Here is a 19,700-nt window from a genome sequence, read left to right on the forward strand (position 1 = left end):
AATCTATAGTCTATGGAAGAGAAGCTGACCCATGATGTCTTTCCTTGCAGGCTGCAGAAAGCGAAATCTATGGGCACGTAAGAGCATTCATCACTTGTTGTTGGCTAATAGACCTGATTGTGGACAAACTGCTTTGTTGAACCAAGTTAAATGTACATTTCAGCAATTAAGTGAAGCCTTCTTTCGTTTTGTTATCGTACAAAGAACTATTCATATAGATGACTCTTATAGGTACTAGCATAATCCCCTCCCCTAACTGTAGCATCTAAGAAATTGTACGGAGTTACAATCTAAACTTATTACTTACCTAGACTCTATTCTAAGCTGCGAAACGTTGTACAAGTTCATGAACATTAATATATATTTACTCTAAAAGTGCACAATACATTTCCGATATAAACACGGCCGCTGTATGGCCGGGATGTAGCGCACTTAGCAAGGTCCAATGGTTCAGCTTTCATCCTTGACTATCAGTCGTTGCTTTTTCACAAAGTGCTCAATGCGATTCTCCAGGCTCTCTGCAAAAGGAATTCAGTTACAAAATAAACTGTGCAATTGCCGCAGAGCACTCACCACAGCGCTTGCGTTCCAGAAGAGGCAGATACTGGCGCGGCTTGACGGAGTCCTGTAGCAGCAGGACCTGCGCTGTCACACTTTCTTTTTGGTGGTAGTTCGCTTCCAAGAGGTGCTCCAGCTGCTGGAGAACATTTCGTATCATGGTGCTCTTCACACTGAACTGCGTCCACTCGCATTGGACGTTCTCGATGAGCTTCTGCAAGTTCTCCTCGTTGTAAATCCAATTTGTAAGATCTTTTCCAACCGAAGGACTCTCGTCGATTTCCACTTTAGTTGCAGACGTATCCATGGCCTCGTCATCTTCATCACCATCAGCTGGATGATGGTTCATTTTCCGCGTCGTCCTGTCTCGAAAATCACAATGGAACAGATTCAGGGGCAACCCGAGGGCAGGCGTGTACTGTGGCTTGCAAGGATTAGTTTCCACATCCAGAAGGTCGCTTACAATGCGAGGCTGCTCTCTTTGCTGACCCACGAGCAGCAGCACGGCCATGATGCACCTTATCTGATGCCAGAGGAAGGCATTTGCTTTGATCTCCAGATAATACATATCATAACCTATTGCAAGACGAAAACAATAGAGTCCCAGCAAATGGAACAGATAACCTCATGGCATATTTACCTGTATGCGTTAACCTCTCTTCGCAGGGCGCCACTCGGGCTGCCTGCAGATTCCGTATGAATTTCGTGACTCCATTGTGCACATCCATTTTGCAAAAGTTCCTAAAATCAGAATGTCCAACCAGCAGCTTGCAGGCCTCCTGCATGGCTTCAATGTTCAGGTCACCCTTGGGGAAGTAGTATCGATAGCTACGCGAGGTGCAGTCAAAGCGGGCACTGTACACAGGACTCCGTAACGGCATCCAGGCGACACACTGAATGTTCTTGGGCAGCACCCGGTTGAGGAGGCCACAGTAGTCGATTTCGGATGAGAGGGCAGCAGCTTCCAGCTGAGTCTCAGGCGCATGCTTGCTGCGCAAATCGATAGAGATAACCTGGCAGAAGGCGCTCACTTCCTTGTCCGTTCGTCCACAGCGATGGTAGTTCGATGTGGCACGTGATTCGATGAGACAGGTACGCGTCAGGGCACGAAACAAATGGGACTCTGATTCCAAAGGGGGAGCATAAAATGGTCTTAAATATTAAGGTTTCAAGTAAGTGGAACCCACCAATGGTATCGTTGGAATCCTCCTGGCAGGCAAAACCCTGGTAGTCCCAGCCAAAGTAGGTTACTTTCAGCAAAACATGACGTCTGTGAGCGCTGCGAAGGGAAGATGCAACAGGAAATCTTGTTTGGAATCCATTATGAGTGCCCGCTTACCTACTCCAGTCGAACTTACGTTGTTTCTGCACCTTGCTGGACTGTGTCGCCTCCTTTGGAACAATGGCCTCCGTTTCTTTGCCCAACAATTCCGCATATTCCGAATTGTTTCGGTCATGTTCCGTTAGTTTCTTGTGCAGAAGATTTCTCAGCTGAAAGTTGTACGCCTCCAGTTGGACTATTTTATCAATCAGCTCCTTTTGACTCAGTTTTCCCAAAGCCTCTCGCGACAAACCCTTTTGGCGCTTATTTATGACCACCTTCTTGTCAGTTGTTGCACTCATTTTGGACGTAAGTAAAACATAAACAAAGAGGAACGTGCAATTTGGCGATTGGGACAGATTGCCATTCACAACGAAGCGCGGACGCAGCTCAAAATTGCTGCGAGAAGATAAAAAACTTGAAGAATTTGATACAAGTTGATATAAAATGTATCTACAAAGAGAATCTCATTTGCGGTTTTACTAAAGTTGTTAACCTTGTTTAAAAAAAAAGGGGCTACGTAGGGTAATATCGTTTTTTTCTTAGTATATTTACGGTATTCACATGTGGAAATTGACAAAGTATATTTCGGTATATTCCCAAGGGTCCGGAGGTATGTTTTATTCTTAAATCCACGGTTACACTGATCTCCACTGTTTATAAATCATATTATATTTGTAAAACGTAAAAAACGCCAAATTCGAAAGCCAAATTCAGGCTGAAAGTCGAGCCTGGCTGTGCCCCTAGTGACTCCACACACGTGTGCCTGCTCCCCATCCCCATTTGCTGTTTCAGTGGCGCAGCATCTGAAGGTGAAGGACACCACAGTACGCAGAAGGACAGTACTCAGAAGGACACAAGGACAGGACCCTCAATGGACACGTGCAATCACAAGGTCGACAGCGAGAATCAAAATTGTGACATGACCCCAGCCTCGCCCCTGCTCTACGCCAGTCTGAATGTGCTGCCCGACGAGATTCTCGAGTTCATCTTCACCTACCTACCACCCTACGGGGACCTGGAGCACTGCAGCATCGTCTGCAAGCGCTGGCATGCCATTGTCAAGAGTGAGTATTCGTGTGGCTGCAATCGATGAGAACGGTATGCTCTAACTTCCTCTGCTCTATGCCTCCCCAGATCTCGTGCGCCGCTCCAAGTTCAACCTCGAGAAAGGCCTGACCGACTTTCGGCTGCGCTGGGAAGTCTTCTCGCCACAAACGGCCGCCGCTGCGAGCAGCTCACCCGTGGCCTTTATTGCTGGACGCTTTGCCCACTCGGCTGTGCGTCAGCGCAACTCCATGTATGTGTTCGGCGGCGGATCCACCTCGGACACCACCTTCAACGATCTCTGGCGCTTCGATCTGACGCACATGCGCTGGGCACGGCCTGTGGCCACGGGCACCTATCCTTCGCCCAAGGGCAGCGCCTCCATGGTGGCCTGGAAGGACCAGCTCGTGCTATTTGGCGGCTGGCGCTACCCCTCGCTGCATCCGCCCTACCAGCCGTGGTGCCTGTTCGACGAGCTGCACTACTACGATCTCGGAAAGAATCGCTGGTTGCTGCGGAACACCATGCCCTGTCCGCCGCCCATGGCTGGCCACTCGGCCACGGTGCACGGCGACCGCATGGTGGTGTTCGGTGGCTACCAGATCACAGACGATGTCAACATCAACTCCAACGACACTTGGGTGCTGGACCTGCCCGAGCAGCGCTGGTGGCAGCCTCTCTTCGTGGGCAACACGCGGCCCAGTGCGCGATACGGACAAATCCAGATCGAGCTGGACAAGAATCATCTTCTGGTCGTGGGAGGCTGTGGCGGAGCCAATCGGGTCTACACGGACGCCTGGCTCTTGGACATGACGAGAGATGTGTGGTCGTGGAAGACGCTGACGGTTCGCAACAAGCGCTTCGGGGCCGTCCACATGTGGTGCAATCCCGGCTGCAAAGTCAACAACTACCTCGTGGTGGTGGGCCCCTCGCCCAACATGCCGCAAGACTTTCAAATGATGAAGCAGAGTCGGGTGCCCGTGGTCGGCGGACGCGGCCCGCCGCCACCCAATCCTCACCAGAATATGCCACAGCGGGGCCAGCGTATCCTGATGCCAGAGCGCCGACTAGCCGGCGGCCTAGGAGGCGGCTTGGGCCAAAACCGAGCGAATCGTGTGGTGGCGGGCGGAGGAGCTGGCGGCGCTCTGGCTCCGCAGGAACAGTATTTGGCCAATCGACGGGCCATTCTCAACCAGCACATGCAGCAGGCGCAGCAGTTCATGCACAACAACAATGTGAACAACAACAATAACAATTATCAGCCACGATCCGGTCGCTTGAGCGATTTGCACGCGCCCCCAGCCCCGGCCCCACCCGCCGCAGCCCCTTCGCCACCCTCACCGCCAGTGCGCGCTCCCTCGCTGGCCGCTGCCGATGGGGACGTGGATGCCGCCCAGCGTCTTCAGCGCAATCTGGCCCTGCGGTGTCGCGACAACGAGCCGCGACTGCCCAAGCGCTTCGATGAGATGTACGAGGTAAGTGGACCACCGAAACGATCCATTTAGCAACTTCCCCAATGTAATTCATGATTCCTCCTCCCCACACAGGATCCCTTTCGAATGGCCGCCTTCAATGTGCCCACGCGGTCACGCAGCGCTTCGCGAGATCACAATGAACGCATCCGCCGCATGGAAGAGAAGATGAATGCCATACGGAACTCGCGGCGGAGCGCGCCCGCCGCCGCCCAGGTGGAGCCCCAGCCGCTGCGCGCGCCCTCCCCGAAGCGACTGCGCTGTAATGTGCAATCCCTGTTCGTGTGCGACATCTCGAGCATACTCAGCAGCAGCGAACCCGCCCTCGACTGGGTGGAGTACAAGAACTTTGGCGTGTTGCGGGGAGCACCCGATCGCCTCATCCTGTCCAGCCTCATTGCCGGCAATGGCGAGCTGATTCTGTTCGGCGGCGTCCACAAGGAGACCCTCACAGACATCACACACCACGTGTCCAATTCCATACACTTCCTGAGTTTTCCCCGTGATATTATTTAAGCTCGGATCGGGATCGGGACTTGGACCGGGATTCCGGCCAGCCATACAATAGCCAGCAGACACGATAGCCAATGTCTGTGTCTGTTGGTATGTCTATGTTTCCCCCTCCCAAACCTAAACCTAAACCTTAACCTATACCTAAGCTAACGGCAGCAGCCAACTGCTGCTGCCACTCCAAACTCCTTCAAAGAAGTTCGGGCAGAGTTCACTTAGACCGTTTATTGAGTGTAATGGATTAATGGATGAGTTGTATGATTAAACATGGTTACCTACTTAAATTAAAGTATCCTCCCATATGTTACCCTAATCCCGTCTTCTGTCCAGCAGCTCCTCGAGAAGCTTGAGCAAGTCGTACGCCTGCTGGAAGCGCATATCACATGTCGCGTCGTCGCATCGCACGCATTGGTCCAGCAGCAGCTCCAGCCTCCCGTTGGCCAGATCCTGCAGAAGAAAGTCTTTGAGCAGCCGACAGGCCTGATACACATTCGCGTCCAGCAGCTGGCCACCGCAAAATTGCTTTACATCGAACGTGAATCCATCGCCAGGCAGGGGCTCGTACTTCTGGGCGTTGCCCAGGGGAGCTGCCGCGTCCACTAGGACCACAGAGTCCAGGTCGATGAGCAGCACTCGCTGGCTGGGCTCGTCAAAGGCCAGATTGTCGGCCGTCAAGTCCGTTAGGAAGATGCGAAAGTCCGCAAAGCCAAAGGTGAGCTTCAGCGACAGCTGAAGCACTTGTCTGGCAATTTCCAGGCGCAGATCCTCGCCAGCAGCGGCGTAGTGCTGCAGAGTGTGTCCGGCATAGGCTTGAAAGTGAGTCAGGCCACACGCGCCGTAGCTCCGTGGCACAGGAAACTCCATCAGAAAAAGTTCCTGCATCAGCAACGGGGTGATGCTGTGCATCATGTAGTACCAGATGGTGGCAGCCTCATGGCCGCGCTGCTCCAAGTAGCTCACGAAGCGAGGGGTCCCGCGTCCGCCATGGCAAAGATGGAACCCACCGGGACGCTCGGCCATCTCAATAAATTCTCTTCGCAGGGAGTCCACATTGCGGCAAGACTGCCCATTGGCCTTTCTCTTGGCCACCAGCTGGGACCCTTCATTCGAGTGGAGAAAGTAAATCTCCCGACGATCGAAGAGCAGAGCGATTCCCTTGATCAGCTTGCTCCAGTCCGAGGGCTCGGCGATGGCCTCGAAGATTTCCTCGCACTGCCAACGCTGTCCCGCAAAGCAGGCCGGACACAGCCGCAGATCCCGCTCGAGATGTGCCCTGAATGTATCCTTCTGTGGTCGTATCTGCAGATCCTGCAGCAGGGACAGAATGAGCACAACTCTGAGATGTCCGGGCGACAGGTGCATGCCAGGGGGGCTGCAAGAGAGAAAGAGAAGGGTCAGAGCAGCATGAGGAGGCTTGGCAAACCATAAAACGAACCCACACGTGCGTGAGCAAGTGTTTGTGCGTGCGTGTGTGTGTGTGTGTGTGTGTGTTTGCGTGAATGTGCGTGAGGGCCCAGCCTCCCTTGAGAGGCCTCGACATTACCTGTTTCCCCCAGCCACATGCCAAAGTTAAGGTCTGAGCCAAAGCAGCTGCCCCAACTGAAGAACCAAGCAACCGCCTGGAGGCATCCGAGGCCCAACACCGAAGTCAGAATACTCTACAGAGAAATCAATTGAAATTCTCAAAAGTTAATCAAGGTTGCGATTCCATAAACTACAGCGACTCACGCCTGTCAAAACAAACATTTAAAATTAGCTACGATTATGTGTGATTAGATAAGAAATTGTATTCCATCAAAGATCAGATAAGTTTGCCTCTTCTGGCGCTGCATGAATCCATGTACCCAGCGCACCACACACTCCCAAGGGAAGAGAATGCAAGATGGTTGGTTGGGCTTACAGAAATAACTTTGCTTTGCTTTGCTTTGCTTTGGTGTGGTGGTGTGGCTTCTCCTTCGCTTCTGGCAGCTTCTCCACGGCCTGAACTGAAGAAGAGGCAATTGAAAGGGTTCAAGGTTGGCAATCGCTGGCAGACGCTTAATTTGTAATCTCAACGAAGGCGGGAGAGCCACCATTATAAAGATAGCAGCAAACAAGCGGCAACGACATTTCCTTGAATTGTGGCTTCGAATGGGATATAGGAACATAATTGTGTGCTCCTGGGTTCCATAGGAACTCGTTTGCTAGAGCAAAGAATACGAAAAGTGTGTCTAAGAATCTAAGCCAACAGTGGGATGTTTCTTTATCACCTTCATCAGAGCTGAGTGACCAAGAACTGAGAACATTGAGAGGTATGGCCAGAGAGAGGCAAGATCGAGCTCGCGAGAGAGCGGCCAGCGATCGGATCGGACCTCTACCTGGCTGCTGGCTGGCCGTCGGATCAGTTGAAGGTGGCGCGTTGCGCTCAACGGTTCTCAGTTCTCAGTTCTTTGCGTTCTCGATCAGCCTCGTTCTCCGCAACGAACAGCTGGTTGCGTCTGTTTTGGTTTGCCGTGTGCGATCCGATCAGCATATAAAGTCCGCGATATCGGTCAAGTTCAGGCGGCTGACTCCCTCCTCGGCTGCCAAAGCATAATTCACTTCTATTCTCGTGAACTATTCGATCCAATTGAATTTCAACACTATATAGAACTGCAGCCATATACTATACAGATCCCCAGACAGTGCGATCGCTTTTGTTTGAAGAGAATTTGTCACAGTGCCAAAAGGTGTGTTTCTGTGCTTGGAAAAATATCCACTCAAATCATCCAATTTTGTTTCAAAAATTACCCAAATACCAAAATCATACGGAATTTGTTTTAAGGTCGTCCACCACAAATCGGTGATCCCTTCACCGCTCGAAGGTGATTTTTCTGCAATATTGAATTGCGATTCAGGAGGGCGACAACAGTAAAGTAAACAATCTGCGCCGCAATATATGAGGGATCACGAGATAATTGATTGTCTCCGGGGGAAGGTAAACAAACAATCGTTCGGAGTGGGGGGGGTTCGGAGTCAGGAATCCCAAATGCTCAAAATCGAAGATTAACACTTCTCGATGGAGCCGAGCCCGCAAAATACATATGCACGCTACAATCTATGGACATAGTCCATCAGCTGTAAATAGTTTTGCAGGGATTCTCGTATTTTTCGTTCATTATAGTAACCAGCTCTATCGAGAGTACTTCGGGATGCACATAAGCATGCGTTCTATGCTTATGCGATAGTCCCCTTGGAAGTCACCATAGCCTAGACAACTGAAATGTATAGAAAAACACTTTAAACCGGTTATGTATTACCGCCTGAGCAAAAACAACACTCAAATATAAATAGGCAACCGAAAGCCCCCTCCAAATATACACATGCTCGTACATGCTCTAGTGGAACGAATGCGAATGCCGGCATTAGATGTGAATAACTAACGACACTCCGTAGTATTATTCTGGCTTATTGATAAACGAAATACGTCTGGCCTGAGCATGTACGAGTGCTTGTGTAGATGTATGGCACGTTCTGGGCAATGACTAAGGAAATCTAAGCCAGATTTAGCAATTCAATTCAATTCATATTATTCCATTCAAATTGCGTCACGTTGTCACCATAGAACGGGCACTTGTCGGTGTACGCTGTACGGTGTACGGTATACTATTGCCCTTGAGCAATACAGGGGCATGACATTCTTAAATAATGTTTTCTTATCAAATCAGATCTCCCAAAAAGAAACTATCGTAAAGAGACACTCCCTCTTGGGAGACTTGTGGTTCCCTAATCGGTTAACTGCCAGCAAACAAATTTCAATTCAACCTTTTTCGTTCTCTATCTTTCTTTTTTTCGGCTGTGGTTTGGCGCTTCTCGCTTTCTATTCGCCCGACCCGAAATAGTTTCCATTATCTAAGGAATGATTGATGGCCCACCTTGGCACGAGCAAATTGGCAGCCGGTTTTCAGTATCTGTTCTCTTCTCATCTCATCCATATTTATGGCCTTTCTCCGCCTCTTTCAGATGAACAGCTCTGCGATGGAAGTGGCCGTGACCCATCACAAGGAGCAGGCCAACGGGGGCAGCCTGCTGGGACGCCGCTATGCTGAGCTTCTGCACGGGGAGAAGTACACGGACTGCGTGTTCCACGTCTGCGAGGAGCAGTTGAAGTGCCACAAACTGATCCTGAGTGCCGCCAGTCCCGTCTTTGAGGCCATGTTCTTCGGACCGATGCAGGAGAGCGAGCCGCAGATCGAGATACACGACATCAGTGCGGCCATCTTCAAGGTACTGCTCGAGTGCATCTACACGGGCAGCGTGGACTACAACGGCCTGGAGCTGGTGGCTTGCATTGAGCTCTACTACGCGGCGGAGAAGTATCTGCTAGACGAGCTGATAGCCGACTCGCTGGTGGCCATCACCAGGAAGCTGCGCTTCTCCAACATTCTGCCGGCCCTGGAGCTGAGTGTGTGCATGGGCCTGGACAGTCTGCTGGAGGTCTGCATGACCTTCTTCATGCGCTGCTGCGTGAACAATGCCCAGTACATGACCCATCTGAAGGAGCACTATGTCCACGTGTCCAAGGAGTGCGTCAAAACGATCATTGCCGCCTGCAAGGAGCCGCACAAGCTGCTCATTTGGTACGTCTACGAGTGGACCCAGCAGGAGTGCGAGCAACTGGGCCTGGGTCCCAGCGATGCGGACTTGGTGGTCCATGGTCTGGGGCCGGAGGCCAACTCGTGGCCAGTGAATGTGAATGCTTCCGATGAGGCGCAATCTCCGGCTCCGGCTCCCATAGTCTCAGTGGAGCGCTGCTACTACAAGGCCTGCCGACCGTTCACCGTCGATGCAGAGTCTCCCTTGTGGCGTCTCCGCCTCAGGAGCCCCCGCTTCATCTCGCTCATGGGAGTGGTCATCAACAGTCGCCTGCCCCCCAACCTGACCGGCAACTTTGGCCACGTTCAGGTTCAGCTGCCTCTGGAGTATCGCGAGTCCCTGCGCCTGGACCTGTGCGAGCTGCCGGCCGACGGCGTGGACGCCCCCAGCAATCCCGTGTGGAGTCACATCATTCAGAATCAGAGCACGAAATACAATTGCGACTTGCACCTCAGCTGGCGGCGCGAGGAGGCGTGTGTACTTACCCCGGAGCTGTCCTACGAGCTGCAGATACGATGGGACGGCAGTGCGTACGGTGCAGAGTATCCTTGCAGCGTGCAGTCCTGTCTCGCCGATGGCATTCGCTTCATCGACAGCGACAGCTTCAGCGGCAGCCTGGTCAAGGGCTTGCGCTACGCCAATCTGGTGTAGGTGCAGGGTGCAGGGCTCCTGCGTCACTCTCGTTTCTAGTTAGGCCTAATCTTAATCATTGTGTATTTATTGCCGTAAGTTAATGTACGCTGCGTCGGAGTTCATTAAACTTTCGAAAACGCTTCAAACAGATTGGAAAGATAACAACAACAACAAAAAGCCGGTTTACTTTGCGACTCTTGTTTGGATGCTGTCAAACTAAAAGCCGACAAGCAGCTGCGCTGTACAGTGTCGATTTCCTCATTTGACTGCGATTGTTTATTGAATTAAATAATTAATTCATTTTCAAATTATTAATTAATTTCCAAAAGTAAAAAAGCAAAATAAAAGCTGAAGAAACGACTATCGATGAGTTGCAGTGTGGCGATTAATGCGAACTATCGATACTCCCACTACTCTCGTGTTCGCCACACTTAAAAATTGCAGTGAAGCAGCCGTTGTATCTTTACATATTCGTCTTGAAGACTAGTCAGAATAAAATATGTTCCCAAAATACATTCCAGACTAGACTGGTCTTGTGTTGCCGTGTAAAGTGTTGTGGTGTGAACGACCACTAGATTAGTTTCGATATTTACGGCCGTCACTGGCAGGACGGGTTGTCCACCTCTTGCGCTTGCCGAATTGTTTTGTTTACGAGAAATTTGTTTTGCAAAATGACGATTCTCTACAAGGTGGAGAGCAAGGAGTTCGGCAAGGACAGCGTGTTTCCCCAAAAAGTGGTGCTGTGCTCTGTGTCGGCCCGCAACATTATCGCGTTCAGCTCACTTCAGAGCGCCATCGTGTCTCATGGTCCTGGCGACAGCAGCAGCGGTGCCGGCGTGGCCGTGGGGGCCAGCAACAGTCATGTGTATGTCAGCGATATTGTGACGCCGTGGGAGTACTACAAGGTGTGCTCCTCAAAGTCCCTAATCAATGTGCTCGAGTGGAGTGCCAACGGGGAGCAGCTGCTGCTCGGCTATGTGGGCGGACGCGTGGAGATTTGGCAGCCCAAGCATCAGTCCATCAACATCTGGCTGCTGCAGTACCATGCCAACATCCCAAGCGAGGACATCATAGAGGCCAAGTTCTTCCACAACGGCAAGGGAGTCCTGTTCAATCCCCAGAAGAAGGAGCACACCTACTATGCGGAGAAGTTTGAGCGTCTGGAGCAGCGGCCCACGCTCAGCGGCTTCGGCGGGGTGGCCAGCGAAGGCTGCATTCTGCTGACATCTTCCGGCCTCCTGGGCGCATTCAGCCTGCCCCTGCTGCAAAAGTTCCCCAGCACCGAGGGTGCCTGCAGCGAGATTGTAGAGCTGACGCCCGTCATGCACAGCATTGGCATCTCCAGGAGCTTCATAGAGCACTGCAGCATGGCGCCGAGTCCCTCGGGAGCCGTCAATGTGGCCTTCAGCTGTGGCTGGCAGCAGCAGCTCGTGCAGTGCTTCAAGATCTCCCTGGTGATGGAAGGAGACCTGGGCCTGGAGCAGCACATGGCCATCAAGTCCGAGTCGCAGGCCAGCATATTCCTCAATCCGCTGGAGGGCAAGCTCATCAGTCACCTGAAGTGGACGCGGGTGGCCAACGACGACGTGATCTTCATAGCCTACTCCTGTCCTGAGGGCGGCAGCTTGCTGGAGCAGTGGACCCTCACGCGCAGGCATCAGAGTGTGCACACCCTGCTGCAGGGAGGCGGCTCCAACAAGGGAAACGAGTTCGTGCAGTCCGAAAGCTGGGAGCAGGTGGCCAAACTTCATTTGAATGCGCCGCTGGCCGACCTCTGCCTCTCACGCCTTGTGCCGACCGCTGCGGATTGCTCCCCGGTCTACGCTATACTCCAGGACAACAGTGTCCAGGTGCTGGAGCCCAACTCTCTGAAGCAGCTGAACCACACGCAGTTCGACAAAGTGTCCGTGTCCGACGGCAGTGGAGTGAAATTCGTGAGCGGCGACCTCACGCCCACCAGCCAAATGCTCCTGATCTTCGATACGCACGCCCAGCTGTATGCCATGCAAGCGCCCCCGCTGAAGCAGAGTGGATCCGCCCTGCTCCTGCTGGAGTACTGCATTGTCACGGGTTGCGATGCCAGCGACGTGCTGCTGCTGAACCTTGGCAGCCTGGAGCCCTTGGTGGAGAAGCTGACGGACAACTTTTCGCGGCAGCCTTCGTTTGTGAAGAATTATTACTACGCCAACTTCCTGGCCCTCAAGAGCAATCTGTGCCGCGTGCAGCAGCAGGAGTTTGACAATCTGATCATCCTTCATGCCATATCCACCACCTTCAAGAGCCTTCTGCGCCCCTCCGACCTCGGATATCAGGACAAAGGGCCCGCCGACAACCTGACGACGAAGCTGAACGAGTCCATACCGGACGTGGACACTGTGATGCTGAACCTCGATGCCAAGGACTTTACAGTGGAGCCAGTGATGCTGCAGAGCCTTCAGCCACTGATTCAGTGGGTCACCGATCTGGCAGTCAACATGCTCAACCGCCTGCCCGAAGAGGTAATGAAGTGCAAGCTGTCCGGTAAGCGTCCCAGCTACGACATCAGCCGGGACATCAACGCCATTAGCAGTCTGAGGGAGTTGCTCGTGATGATACGCATCTGGGGTCTGCTGAACACCCAATGCCTGCCCGTCTACACCAAGATCATGGAGAACATTGACGTGCTGGTCATTCTGTTCCGTCTGCTCACGCGCCTGGCCCAGAACCCCGCAGAGCCGGACGATATGCTCTTGGACGAGTGCAGTCTGCTCTCGAAGCAGCTTCTCATTCCTCAGCTGAACAAGTTCAACCCGACGACGCTGCTCAGTGCCCAGGGATTTGCTGCCGTGAAGTCGGGCCACCTCATGTTCACCTCCCTGGTAGAGCCGACGTGCCTGCAGGACATGGAGGTGGAGGATGTGGTGTTTGCCAGGTCGGTGAAAGATGGCGTCAGCAATCTGCAGCTCGGCGCCCATCCCACTACCATCAGACGATGCGCCCGCTGTGGCTTTGTCTTTGTCAACAATGCCAACAAAGTGGCCAAGACTTCGGCTCTGAAGGCCTGGTTCAATAAGTGGCTGCATTGCCATTGCGGCGGCTTCTGGAAGCAGATTAATTAGGCTCGGTGCCCAAGTACAGTATCTTCCTTAGACTTTAACTATCCCTAGCTTTTAATAAAAATGCAAATTTTAATTAATTCCATGGGTAAATCGCTGGAGATGGAAAATTTGAAAATACACACAAAAAATCCCGTAGTCCCGATAGGGTCTTCTTAATATGTAAACATTCCAACAAAAGGAAGTCGTGAAAACTATTCAATCTTGTGCAGAATTGATTGATATATCGGTTCAAGTTATTTTTTTAGAGCGGAGACTCCTAACTAGCTAGTAATATTACTAAGCCTAAGATCTACCTTATATGTACGGACGGACAGACATCTCTCTATCGACTCGGCTATTGATGCTAATCATTTACTTTATGGGGTCGGAAATATTTCCTTATGTGCGTTACACACATCCACTTTTGTACACAAATACAATATACCCCAATACAATATAATTATATACAACATACCAAACATAAAATATGAAAAAATATCGCAAAGAAATATCAATATATAGATATTTTGGCAAAACAAATATCTCGATAACATTTGTTCTTATTGTGAAAAAATATCGATGTCGATTGATATATTTTGGACATCCCTATTTTAAATACAAACCAATTCGAACAAATAAAATAAAATATTATTTCATAAGTGGCTGGGAAGTAAAAACACTCCAAAATGAACATAAATCTACCCCATTTCAACATGAAGAACCTGGTGAAGGAGGCAGGCAGCACAATATCGCGTGTGGTGCAGGTAAAGAAATCAATGATGGGTGCGAGAAAAAACGGGTGGGGATGAATGGGATTTTGGGGGTTGGGCTTGGGGCCCATACAAGCACTCAGCACTGACGCTCTTTGCCCTTTTACCCCACAGCTGACCGAGGAGAAGCTTGGCACCACCGAACGCACCGAATACGACTTGCATTTCCAAAATCTTGCCGAGCGTGCCGACGTGACCAAGACATGGACGGAGAAGCTCGTGAAGGACACAGAATCGGTGCTCATACCGAATCCACAGAACCGTGTCGAAGACTACATATTCGAAAAGATAGAAAAGTCGAAGCCCAAACGATTGAGTAACCTGGAGCACTTGGCCTTGGACATGATTGAGGCCGGCGGGGACTTTGGACAAGACTTGCCCTACGGCCAGGCCCTGATCAAGGTCGGGCAGGCCGAGCAGAAGCTGGGCCAGTGCGAGCACGACTTCATAGCCACCTCGGGCATTTGCTTTACGCAACCGTTGCGCAAATTCTTGGAGGGCGAAATGAAGACGATTAGCAAAGAGCGCGGCATCCTCGATACGAAGCGCTTGGATCTGGACGCCTGCAAGAACCGGGTGAAGAAGGCGCGCAGCATGCTGGGCCAGCAGTCGGTGAGTGGTGGGAGCTCCAGGGGGGTCGTGGAAACGGGGAGGAGTGGTGACTTATTGACTTTCGATATTTTTCCTACTTTGCTTTGCGCTGCCTTTGTGTGGATTGTGTTGGTTTGATTTATTGTGGTTCACAGAAAGATGGCATCTCGCCAGAGGCTGCCTTAGAACAGGTATCAGACCTTGGACCAAGCCCAAACCTATGCCTCATCGGTCATGCTGCACCAGATCACTAAATTATTCTCTCTTCACAGGCAGAGCGCGACTTGCGCGTGGCCCAGGCCGAGTTTGACCGCCAGTCTGAAATAACGAAGCTGCTGCTGGACGGGATAAGCACATCGCAGGCCTCCCACTTGCGCCATCTGCATGCCTTTATCCAGACGCAGGTGCGCTACTACAAGCAGTGCGGCGATGTCATGGAGCAGCTGCAGCGGGAACTGGCCAAGTGAGTATCCACCATCTGGTAACCAAAGAAGATGATGATGCTGATGACAGACGAACAGAAAGACTCTCGACTAGGCACCAACAGCAAATCTCGTGCACTCCGTGTAGAATGGTCGCGGCATCGAGCTAGCCACTGATCGTCTCACTCTCGGTTATTGTTTTGTGGTCTTACAGAATGCAGCATCCCAAGCCTCGCCTGCGCATCAATAGCGAAGATGTTGATGTTGGTGGGCCTCCCAGCTCTGTGTCGATGCATTCCTGTGATTCCGACTCCCTAGTGGGAGTAGCCCTAGATAGCGATAATGAAATTGACAAGTCCCTGACGAATCTCCTCGAAGACTTTAACATCGAATTCGATCCGACAGCCATATCCACAGTTTAATCTCAATGCAAATTCAAATGAAAACAAATTGATTCCAACCAGATTCCAGTTAACATTATTTATACAAAAAAGTCTTATACGTAATTTAAGCGATAGGTTTTTACTTGTCGTTATTGTTGTTGTTGTTGTTTTTTGCACATAATCAAATCCGGTTTCCGTAGCGCCCGCCTCCCTTTCCATTTGAGCAGCATAATCAAATCACAATCACCATTAAACTCTGCATCTGCCTCTGCGTCTTCCATCAGCTTGGGAGGCCCGACACCATACATACCGCTCGACCAGAGCAACGCCAGTGCCAGCAAGTCCAACGCACCGGGCGGACCATCGGCAACCCGTGCTGGTCCGGGCAACAATAACAGCAGCAGCAGTCAGGCATCAACAGGCCACAGGCCGACCAATCAGCCCATGCACGTCAACACGGATCAAATGCAGCGGGCACGTGTCCTCTGCTCATATGACGCCAAGGATCACACCGAGCTTAATCTGAACGCGAACGAGGTGAGTGTGCAGGCCTTGCAGTGGCAGATCCTTATCTAATTGCGTGCATCTGCATCTGTAGGTCATATTTGTCACCGAGTGCTCGCCCGTTAATGAGGACTACATGTACGCAAAGCAGGGACTCATGAAGGGACTCGTGCCGCGGGCCTTTGTCGAAATGCTCGATGAGGAGCACGACGTCACCCTCTAAGGCCTCAAGGCTGGCAATACAAATGCAATAATAATCTCAACCAAATACTCGTATGTTGGACAAAAGGAGAGGAAAGAGATACTCAAACGATTATGGAATGGATTGATGATGGAATTGGAATGGCAATTGGACAATTATAAAATGCGGCCAAATGGCATTTGGCACTAGCAAGAGAGTACAATAATTTATCAGAAGAAATATAGATACATACATACATGCATACCACACATAGTTATATACAAGGCATATACATACATGCATGAACATGGTATTATAGAGTATACATAGAGCATCCTAGCTTAGGCCACGTTTACACCCTCCTCCGAATCTCATCCTTGCCCACGCCCACGCATTTGCACAGCACAGCCACGCGAACTGCAATAATCGAATGAATCGTCGTTAGCTACTTAAACAATAACTCTAAACTATAAACTATAAACTATCAACTGAATGCTTGGAAAACGATTCTCAACTTTATTATTGTTACTGCGTATCACATATCTGTAGAGAAGGTGTTGTATGTTTAAGCTTCTCCCTCCCTCCACACTCGTGAAAGTATTATATTTGTGTTATGTTTGTCTCCAGTTGCAACAAACGAAATTCACTGTGCTTTAAACTATATATATCCTATAATTATATATGAGATTGTTAATCCTATTTATCTACATATTGTGCTATTCTCAAGTGTTTCCCATTTAAGCTAATTAGTATTTAACGTGAATTTAATTACTTATTCATTCCTTCTGCAATTAATTATGTTGGCAAACGCAAAACCCTTTGGTGCAATTTTCAAAAGTCAATTAAAATGAATGTTGCCTCACAAATCTAAGTGAATCCTACCCAAAAATTAAGAACAAACAAAAACCCCAATTAGCGCTTAATTAATGCAAATAAAATGCAATTGCCATGGCAGAACGTACAATACAACAAAGAAACAAACACAAAGTGAACAACGATGATTTTTAGGTTTTCAACAAAATGAAAGACAATTTATAGTTGTAAAATGAATAAATGCGTCTAGAAGTGAATTTTAAACACACATAAACTATACATAAAATAAATGAAAATACAATACTACGATTGTCCATTCGAACTTCTTTATTTGTCCAAAATAAGTAAGTATAATTATGAAATTAAACAGTGGGGAAATTCCTGAACCCCAACGTGTGTTAAAATTAATCAAATTCAATGCAGCGATGTGGCAGATCAATCTAAAGGATAACAGTTGAAAAATTTACATTATAATAGCAGCAGCAGTAGCATTATTTATGCGGACATGAAGGACCATCCGGGTGGATGGTAGCCAATCTCATTGTCGGGGTCTTCGAGGTCGTCACTGCTTATGAAACCGAAATCATCATCGCTGTAATCGTCCGACTCGACATCGCTGTCCACATCTTCGTCCTGATCACCCAGATCGCCCAGATCACCCAGATCGTCCAGCTCAACGTCAAAGCCTCGAAACCCGACGCTGGATTCATAGTGACAATCGCAATAGTGCTTCACCTCGAGGATATCTTTGGGCTTGACATCGGGATGCTGAAAACACAACCAAATATTGTCAAACAATTCACTTTACGCGTAAGTACATGCCCTCAACTCACATGCTTGATAAGAGTGTTGATTTTTGTCTCCGACACACAGAGCTGAACTGGCAAGCTGCGTTGATTCTCCTTGTTGTCAATGTCCGCGCGCAATTTCTTGATGATTCCATGCACCAGCTTCTCGGTAATGCATTCGCAATTGTCTAGGCAGAGGGTGTGCAGCTTGGGGCATGAGTCAAAGAGAAAGAAGACCGAGGAGTCGTGCAGGTGGCTGTACTTTAGGTTGATCTGCTCCAGCATTTTGAGGCTTGAAAACGTCGTCAGGTCATTGTCAGACATGGCCCGGATATCGGGTAGGATAAGAGTGCGCAGGCCTCTTAGTTTGGCAATTTGAGGAAAGATGCCCGGGGACAAGCCGGAGCCTCCACACACCTCTAGGCGCTCCAGCTTCTCGGCCTTGTGCTCGGCCAGCTGCTGGAAAAGCTCCAAGCGCAATGTGCGGCAAGGCAGGCTGATATAGATGGTCAAGCTTTTGAGGTTTGGCAGCTGGGCCACGTACTCGAACGTCTCCACGGCGCTTATGCGCAGCACCTCCAAAGAGGCGCCCGAGTTCTCCTTGATCATCGTTTGAAAGACGTTAAAGCTCATTGTGTCAATGTTCAAGTTCAAGGTCTTTAGGTTGGTGAACACCTTGCAGATGTTGGACAGATGTTGTCCCTGAAAGCGACGGCAATCGGAGAGCGTCAGAGATTCAATGGTTGGGGATAGTTTGACTAGGGATGCTCCGATAATTGGGTTGCCAGCAATATTGAGCGTCTTCAGGCTGCGACAGTTCTCGAGGGCCGAGATACCCTCGTCAGTCAGCATATTTTGAGGCAGCTCCAACACCTCCAGCTTTGTCATCTTGGCGAAGATCTTGACCATGTTTCGCGGTGTCAGCGGGCTGTTGTGCAGTGTTAGGGTTTTCAAATTCAAGCAATTGGCCGAAAGAAATTCGTAAAAGCGCTGAGAGCGCATCGGCGGAATCACGCCGGTTATGTGCTGAACATACGTTCCAGATAGTTTGAAAAATTCTCGAAGGTCCCACACAGTGAGCTTCTCAAAGTCGTTCAAATTAATAGATTTGTGAAGTCTGGACGTGGCCTGCTGGTAGACAGCACGGAAGCGTAGGCATGTACGCGCGAAGACCATCTGTTCGTGCATCGGGAGATACCGCATCACCATCTCCAAGCAGTGATCGTTGAGATTCAAAATTGGCGGATACAGTTGCTCCGCCTCCGCCTCCTGGGCGTAGGAGCAGGCGTCTGCTCCGTAGGCATCTGGCTGGTGCCAGCTGTCACTGGCTTGCACATTGAATCGAAGCCCGTTTACATGGTGTATACGGCTGTGCAAGGGTCTAGGAATGGAATATCGGTTAGTTATCAGTGGAGAGTGTCGGTCAGGGTCATAGTCAGGCCGAGAGGCCACTCACTTGGCAGCGTCCAATGTCTTCTCGTAGAAAACCCAGCCAGTCTTGTATTGGAAGCGGTTTGATCTACCAATGACACGTCTACCGCTATTGTTCCCCGAGAGTTGCATGTGCAAAATGCGCCCATAATTCGAGAAGTGCGAATAAAGCATAGTTTTATTCAGCTGCGAGGGGAGACAGACGGTGAAATGGTTCAGAGTATGTTTAAAGCTTCAAGAAAGGGAAGGATACCTACTTCAATTGGGATCTTGAACACGTAGAGCTTCTGCACTGGAATGTGGTCTTCTGTGTAGGCAATGCTGTTCTTGAAATAGTAGTTCTGTTCCGCTGTAATGGCAAGAGGAAACGACGAAGTTCCTTGCAATGTTTGTGGGATTTTCAAAGCAACGAAAAGACGTGCGATTGTGTGGGTTTGCATTGGGCACTTGCATAGTTCTCCAACTTACATGGGTTGTGCACGAAGTGTGCCATTTTGCTTTTCTCCTTATTTTCACTTTTTAATCCTAATTTTATACAAAAGTTAGTGCGATTCGTTTAAAGCGCCTTGGTGGGTAATGGTGTGA

General features: G+C 50.1%; 8 protein-coding genes across 14 annotated transcripts in view; 5 read left to right on the forward strand and 3 right to left on the reverse strand.

Moving 5' to 3' along the window:
- Positions 1-378, forward strand: part of LOC117591815 — a 37,137-nt gene extending 36,759 nt beyond the window's left edge. For both annotated transcript variants that reach the window (XM_034285154.1, XM_034285162.1), the window contains one exon: positions 51-378. In XM_034285154.1, the coding sequence (XP_034141045.1) occupies positions 51-81 (31 nt within the window). In that variant the 3' untranslated portion in view covers positions 82-378. The remainder of the gene's footprint in view (positions 1-50) is intronic.
- LOC117591831 (tRNA pseudouridine(38/39) synthase) lies at positions 344-2,258 on the reverse strand. The gene is made up of 5 exons (XM_034285172.1): positions 1,898-2,258; positions 1,746-1,837; positions 1,199-1,681; positions 574-1,134; positions 344-518 (listed from the first exon to the last, which is right to left on the reverse strand). The coding sequence occupies exons 1-5, from the start codon at positions 2,179-2,181 to the stop codon at positions 451-453; spliced, it is 1,488 nt and encodes a 495-aa protein (XP_034141063.1). The 5' UTR covers positions 2,182-2,258; the 3' UTR covers positions 344-450.
- Positions 2,259-2,528: 270 nt separating this feature from the next.
- Positions 2,529-5,221, forward strand: LOC117579719 (F-box only protein 42). Its single transcript, XM_034265717.1, has 3 exons — positions 2,529-2,946; positions 3,017-4,401; positions 4,474-5,221. The coding sequence occupies exons 1-3, from the start codon at positions 2,754-2,756 to the stop codon at positions 4,912-4,914; spliced, it is 2,019 nt and encodes a 672-aa protein (XP_034121608.1). The 5' UTR covers positions 2,529-2,753; the 3' UTR covers positions 4,915-5,221.
- LOC117579737 (divergent protein kinase domain 2A) lies at positions 5,108-10,114 on the reverse strand. 2 transcript variants are annotated; one of them, XM_034265760.1, is made up of 3 exons: positions 10,008-10,114; positions 6,452-6,566; positions 5,108-6,280 (listed from the first exon to the last, which is right to left on the reverse strand). In XM_034265760.1, the coding sequence occupies exon 3, from the start codon at positions 6,268-6,270 to the stop codon at positions 5,218-5,220; it is 1,053 nt and encodes a 350-aa protein (XP_034121651.1). In that variant the 5' UTR covers positions 6,271-6,280; positions 6,452-6,566; positions 10,008-10,114; the 3' UTR covers positions 5,108-5,217. The 2 variants fall into 2 exon arrangements, with proteins under 2 accessions (XP_034121651.1, XP_034121643.1); XM_034265752.1 differs by lacking the exon at positions 6,452-6,566 and having other exon boundaries at positions 5,108-6,279; positions 10,008-10,101.
- LOC117579728 lies at positions 7,288-10,296 on the forward strand. Of its 2 annotated transcripts, XM_034265729.1 has the most exons (3): positions 7,288-7,616; positions 7,712-7,864; positions 8,890-10,296. In XM_034265729.1, the coding sequence occupies exons 2-3, from the start codon at positions 7,826-7,828 to the stop codon at positions 10,171-10,173; spliced, it is 1,323 nt and encodes a 440-aa protein (XP_034121620.1). In that variant the 5' UTR covers positions 7,288-7,616; positions 7,712-7,825; the 3' UTR covers positions 10,174-10,296. The 2 variants fall into 2 exon arrangements, with proteins under 2 accessions (XP_034121620.1, XP_034121629.1); XM_034265738.1 differs by lacking the exon at positions 7,712-7,864 and having other exon boundaries at positions 7,289-7,616.
- A 453-nt stretch (positions 10,297-10,749) lies between these two features.
- On the forward strand, positions 10,750-13,330 carry LOC117587617 (mediator of RNA polymerase II transcription subunit 16). Its single transcript, XM_034278475.1, has one exon. The coding sequence runs from the start codon at positions 10,827-10,829 to the stop codon at positions 13,251-13,253; it is 2,427 nt and encodes an 808-aa protein (XP_034134366.1). The 5' UTR covers positions 10,750-10,826; the 3' UTR covers positions 13,254-13,330.
- A 495-nt stretch (positions 13,331-13,825) lies between these two features.
- Positions 13,826-16,987, forward strand: LOC117585190 (endophilin-B1). Of its 4 annotated transcripts, none has more exons than XM_034274562.1 (6): positions 13,826-13,996; positions 14,117-14,614; positions 14,749-14,784; positions 14,866-15,056; positions 15,230-15,431; positions 15,997-16,987. In XM_034274562.1, exons 1-6 carry the CDS (start codon positions 13,919-13,921, stop codon positions 16,123-16,125), a joined length of 1,134 nt encoding a protein of 377 aa, XP_034130453.1. In that variant the 5' UTR covers positions 13,826-13,918; the 3' UTR covers positions 16,126-16,987. The 4 variants fall into 4 exon arrangements, with proteins under 4 accessions (XP_034130453.1, XP_034130463.1, XP_034130432.1 ...); XM_034274541.1 differs by lacking the exon at positions 15,230-15,431 and adding an exon at positions 15,683-15,935 and having other exon boundaries at positions 13,831-13,996; XM_034274572.1 differs by lacking the exon at positions 14,749-14,784 and having other exon boundaries at positions 13,828-13,996.
- A 213-nt stretch (positions 16,988-17,200) lies between these two features.
- LOC117585182 lies at positions 17,201-19,697 on the reverse strand. The gene is made up of 5 exons (XM_034274529.1): positions 19,584-19,697; positions 19,373-19,464; positions 19,141-19,301; positions 17,730-19,065; positions 17,201-17,664 (listed from the first exon to the last, which is right to left on the reverse strand). Exons 1-5 carry the CDS (start codon positions 19,606-19,608, stop codon positions 17,392-17,394), a joined length of 1,887 nt encoding a protein of 628 aa, XP_034130420.1. The 5' UTR covers positions 19,609-19,697; the 3' UTR covers positions 17,201-17,391.
- Positions 19,698-19,700: the final 3 nt, after the last annotated feature.

Source organism: Drosophila guanche, unplaced genomic scaffold (genome assembly GCF_900245975.1).
Source record: "Drosophila guanche unplaced genomic scaffold, DGUA_6, whole genome shotgun sequence".
Lineage (NCBI taxonomy): Eukaryota > Metazoa > Arthropoda > Insecta > Diptera > Drosophilidae > Drosophila > Drosophila guanche.

Excerpts from the sequence above, each read along its gene's own strand:
- LOC117591831 (XM_034285172.1), bottom strand. The coding sequence starts at position 2,181 with ATGAGTGCAACAACTGACAAGAAGGTGGTCATAAATAAGCGCCAAAAG. Across the intron at positions 1,838-1,897 it reads CGTAAGTTCGACTGGAGTAG|CGCTCACAGACGTCATGTTT; the intron begins GTAAGCGGGCAC and ends TTCCCTTCGCAG. Across the intron at positions 1,135-1,198 it reads AGAGAGGTTAACGCATACAG|GTTATGATATGTATTATCTG; the intron begins GTAAATATGCCA and ends GTCTTGCAATAG.
- LOC117585182 (XM_034274529.1), bottom strand. The coding sequence starts at position 19,608 with ATGGCACACTTCGTGCACAACCCAT. Across the intron at positions 19,465-19,583 it reads ACACTTCGTGCACAACCCAT|CGGAACAGAACTACTATTTC; the intron begins GTAAGTTGGAGA and ends TTGCCATTACAG. Across the intron at positions 17,665-17,729 it reads TCAACACTCTTATCAAGCAT|CATCCCGATGTCAAGCCCAA; the intron begins GTGAGTTGAGGG and ends TTGTGTTTTCAG.
- LOC117579719 (XM_034265717.1), top strand. The coding sequence starts at position 2,754 with ATGGACACGTGCAATCACAAGGTCGACAGCGAGAATCAAAATTGTGAC. Across the intron at positions 2,947-3,016 it reads CTGGCATGCCATTGTCAAGA|ATCTCGTGCGCCGCTCCAAG; the intron begins GTGAGTATTCGT and ends ATGCCTCCCCAG. Across the intron at positions 4,402-4,473 it reads GCTTCGATGAGATGTACGAG|GATCCCTTTCGAATGGCCGC; the intron begins GTAAGTGGACCA and ends CTCCCCACACAG.
- LOC117587617 (XM_034278475.1), top strand. The coding sequence starts at position 10,827 with ATGACGATTCTCTACAAGGTGGAGAGCAAGGAGTTCGGCAAGGACAGC.
- LOC117585190 (XM_034274541.1), top strand. The coding sequence starts at position 13,919 with ATGAACATAAATCTACCCCATTTCAACATGAAGAACCTGGTGAAGGAG. Across the intron at positions 13,997-14,116 it reads CAATATCGCGTGTGGTGCAG|CTGACCGAGGAGAAGCTTGG; the intron begins GTAAAGAAATCA and ends TTTACCCCACAG. Across the intron at positions 15,936-15,996 it reads TTAATCTGAACGCGAACGAG|GTCATATTTGTCACCGAGTG; the intron begins GTGAGTGTGCAG and ends CTGCATCTGTAG.
- LOC117579728 (XM_034265729.1), top strand. The coding sequence starts at position 7,826 with ATGAGGGATCACGAGATAATTGATTGTCTCCGGGGGAAG. Across the intron at positions 7,865-8,889 it reads TTGATTGTCTCCGGGGGAAG|ATGAACAGCTCTGCGATGGA; the intron begins GTAAACAAACAA and ends CGCCTCTTTCAG.
- LOC117579737 (XM_034265760.1), bottom strand. The coding sequence starts at position 6,270 with ATGCACCTGTCGCCCGGACATCTCAGAGTTGTGCTCATTCTGTCCCTG.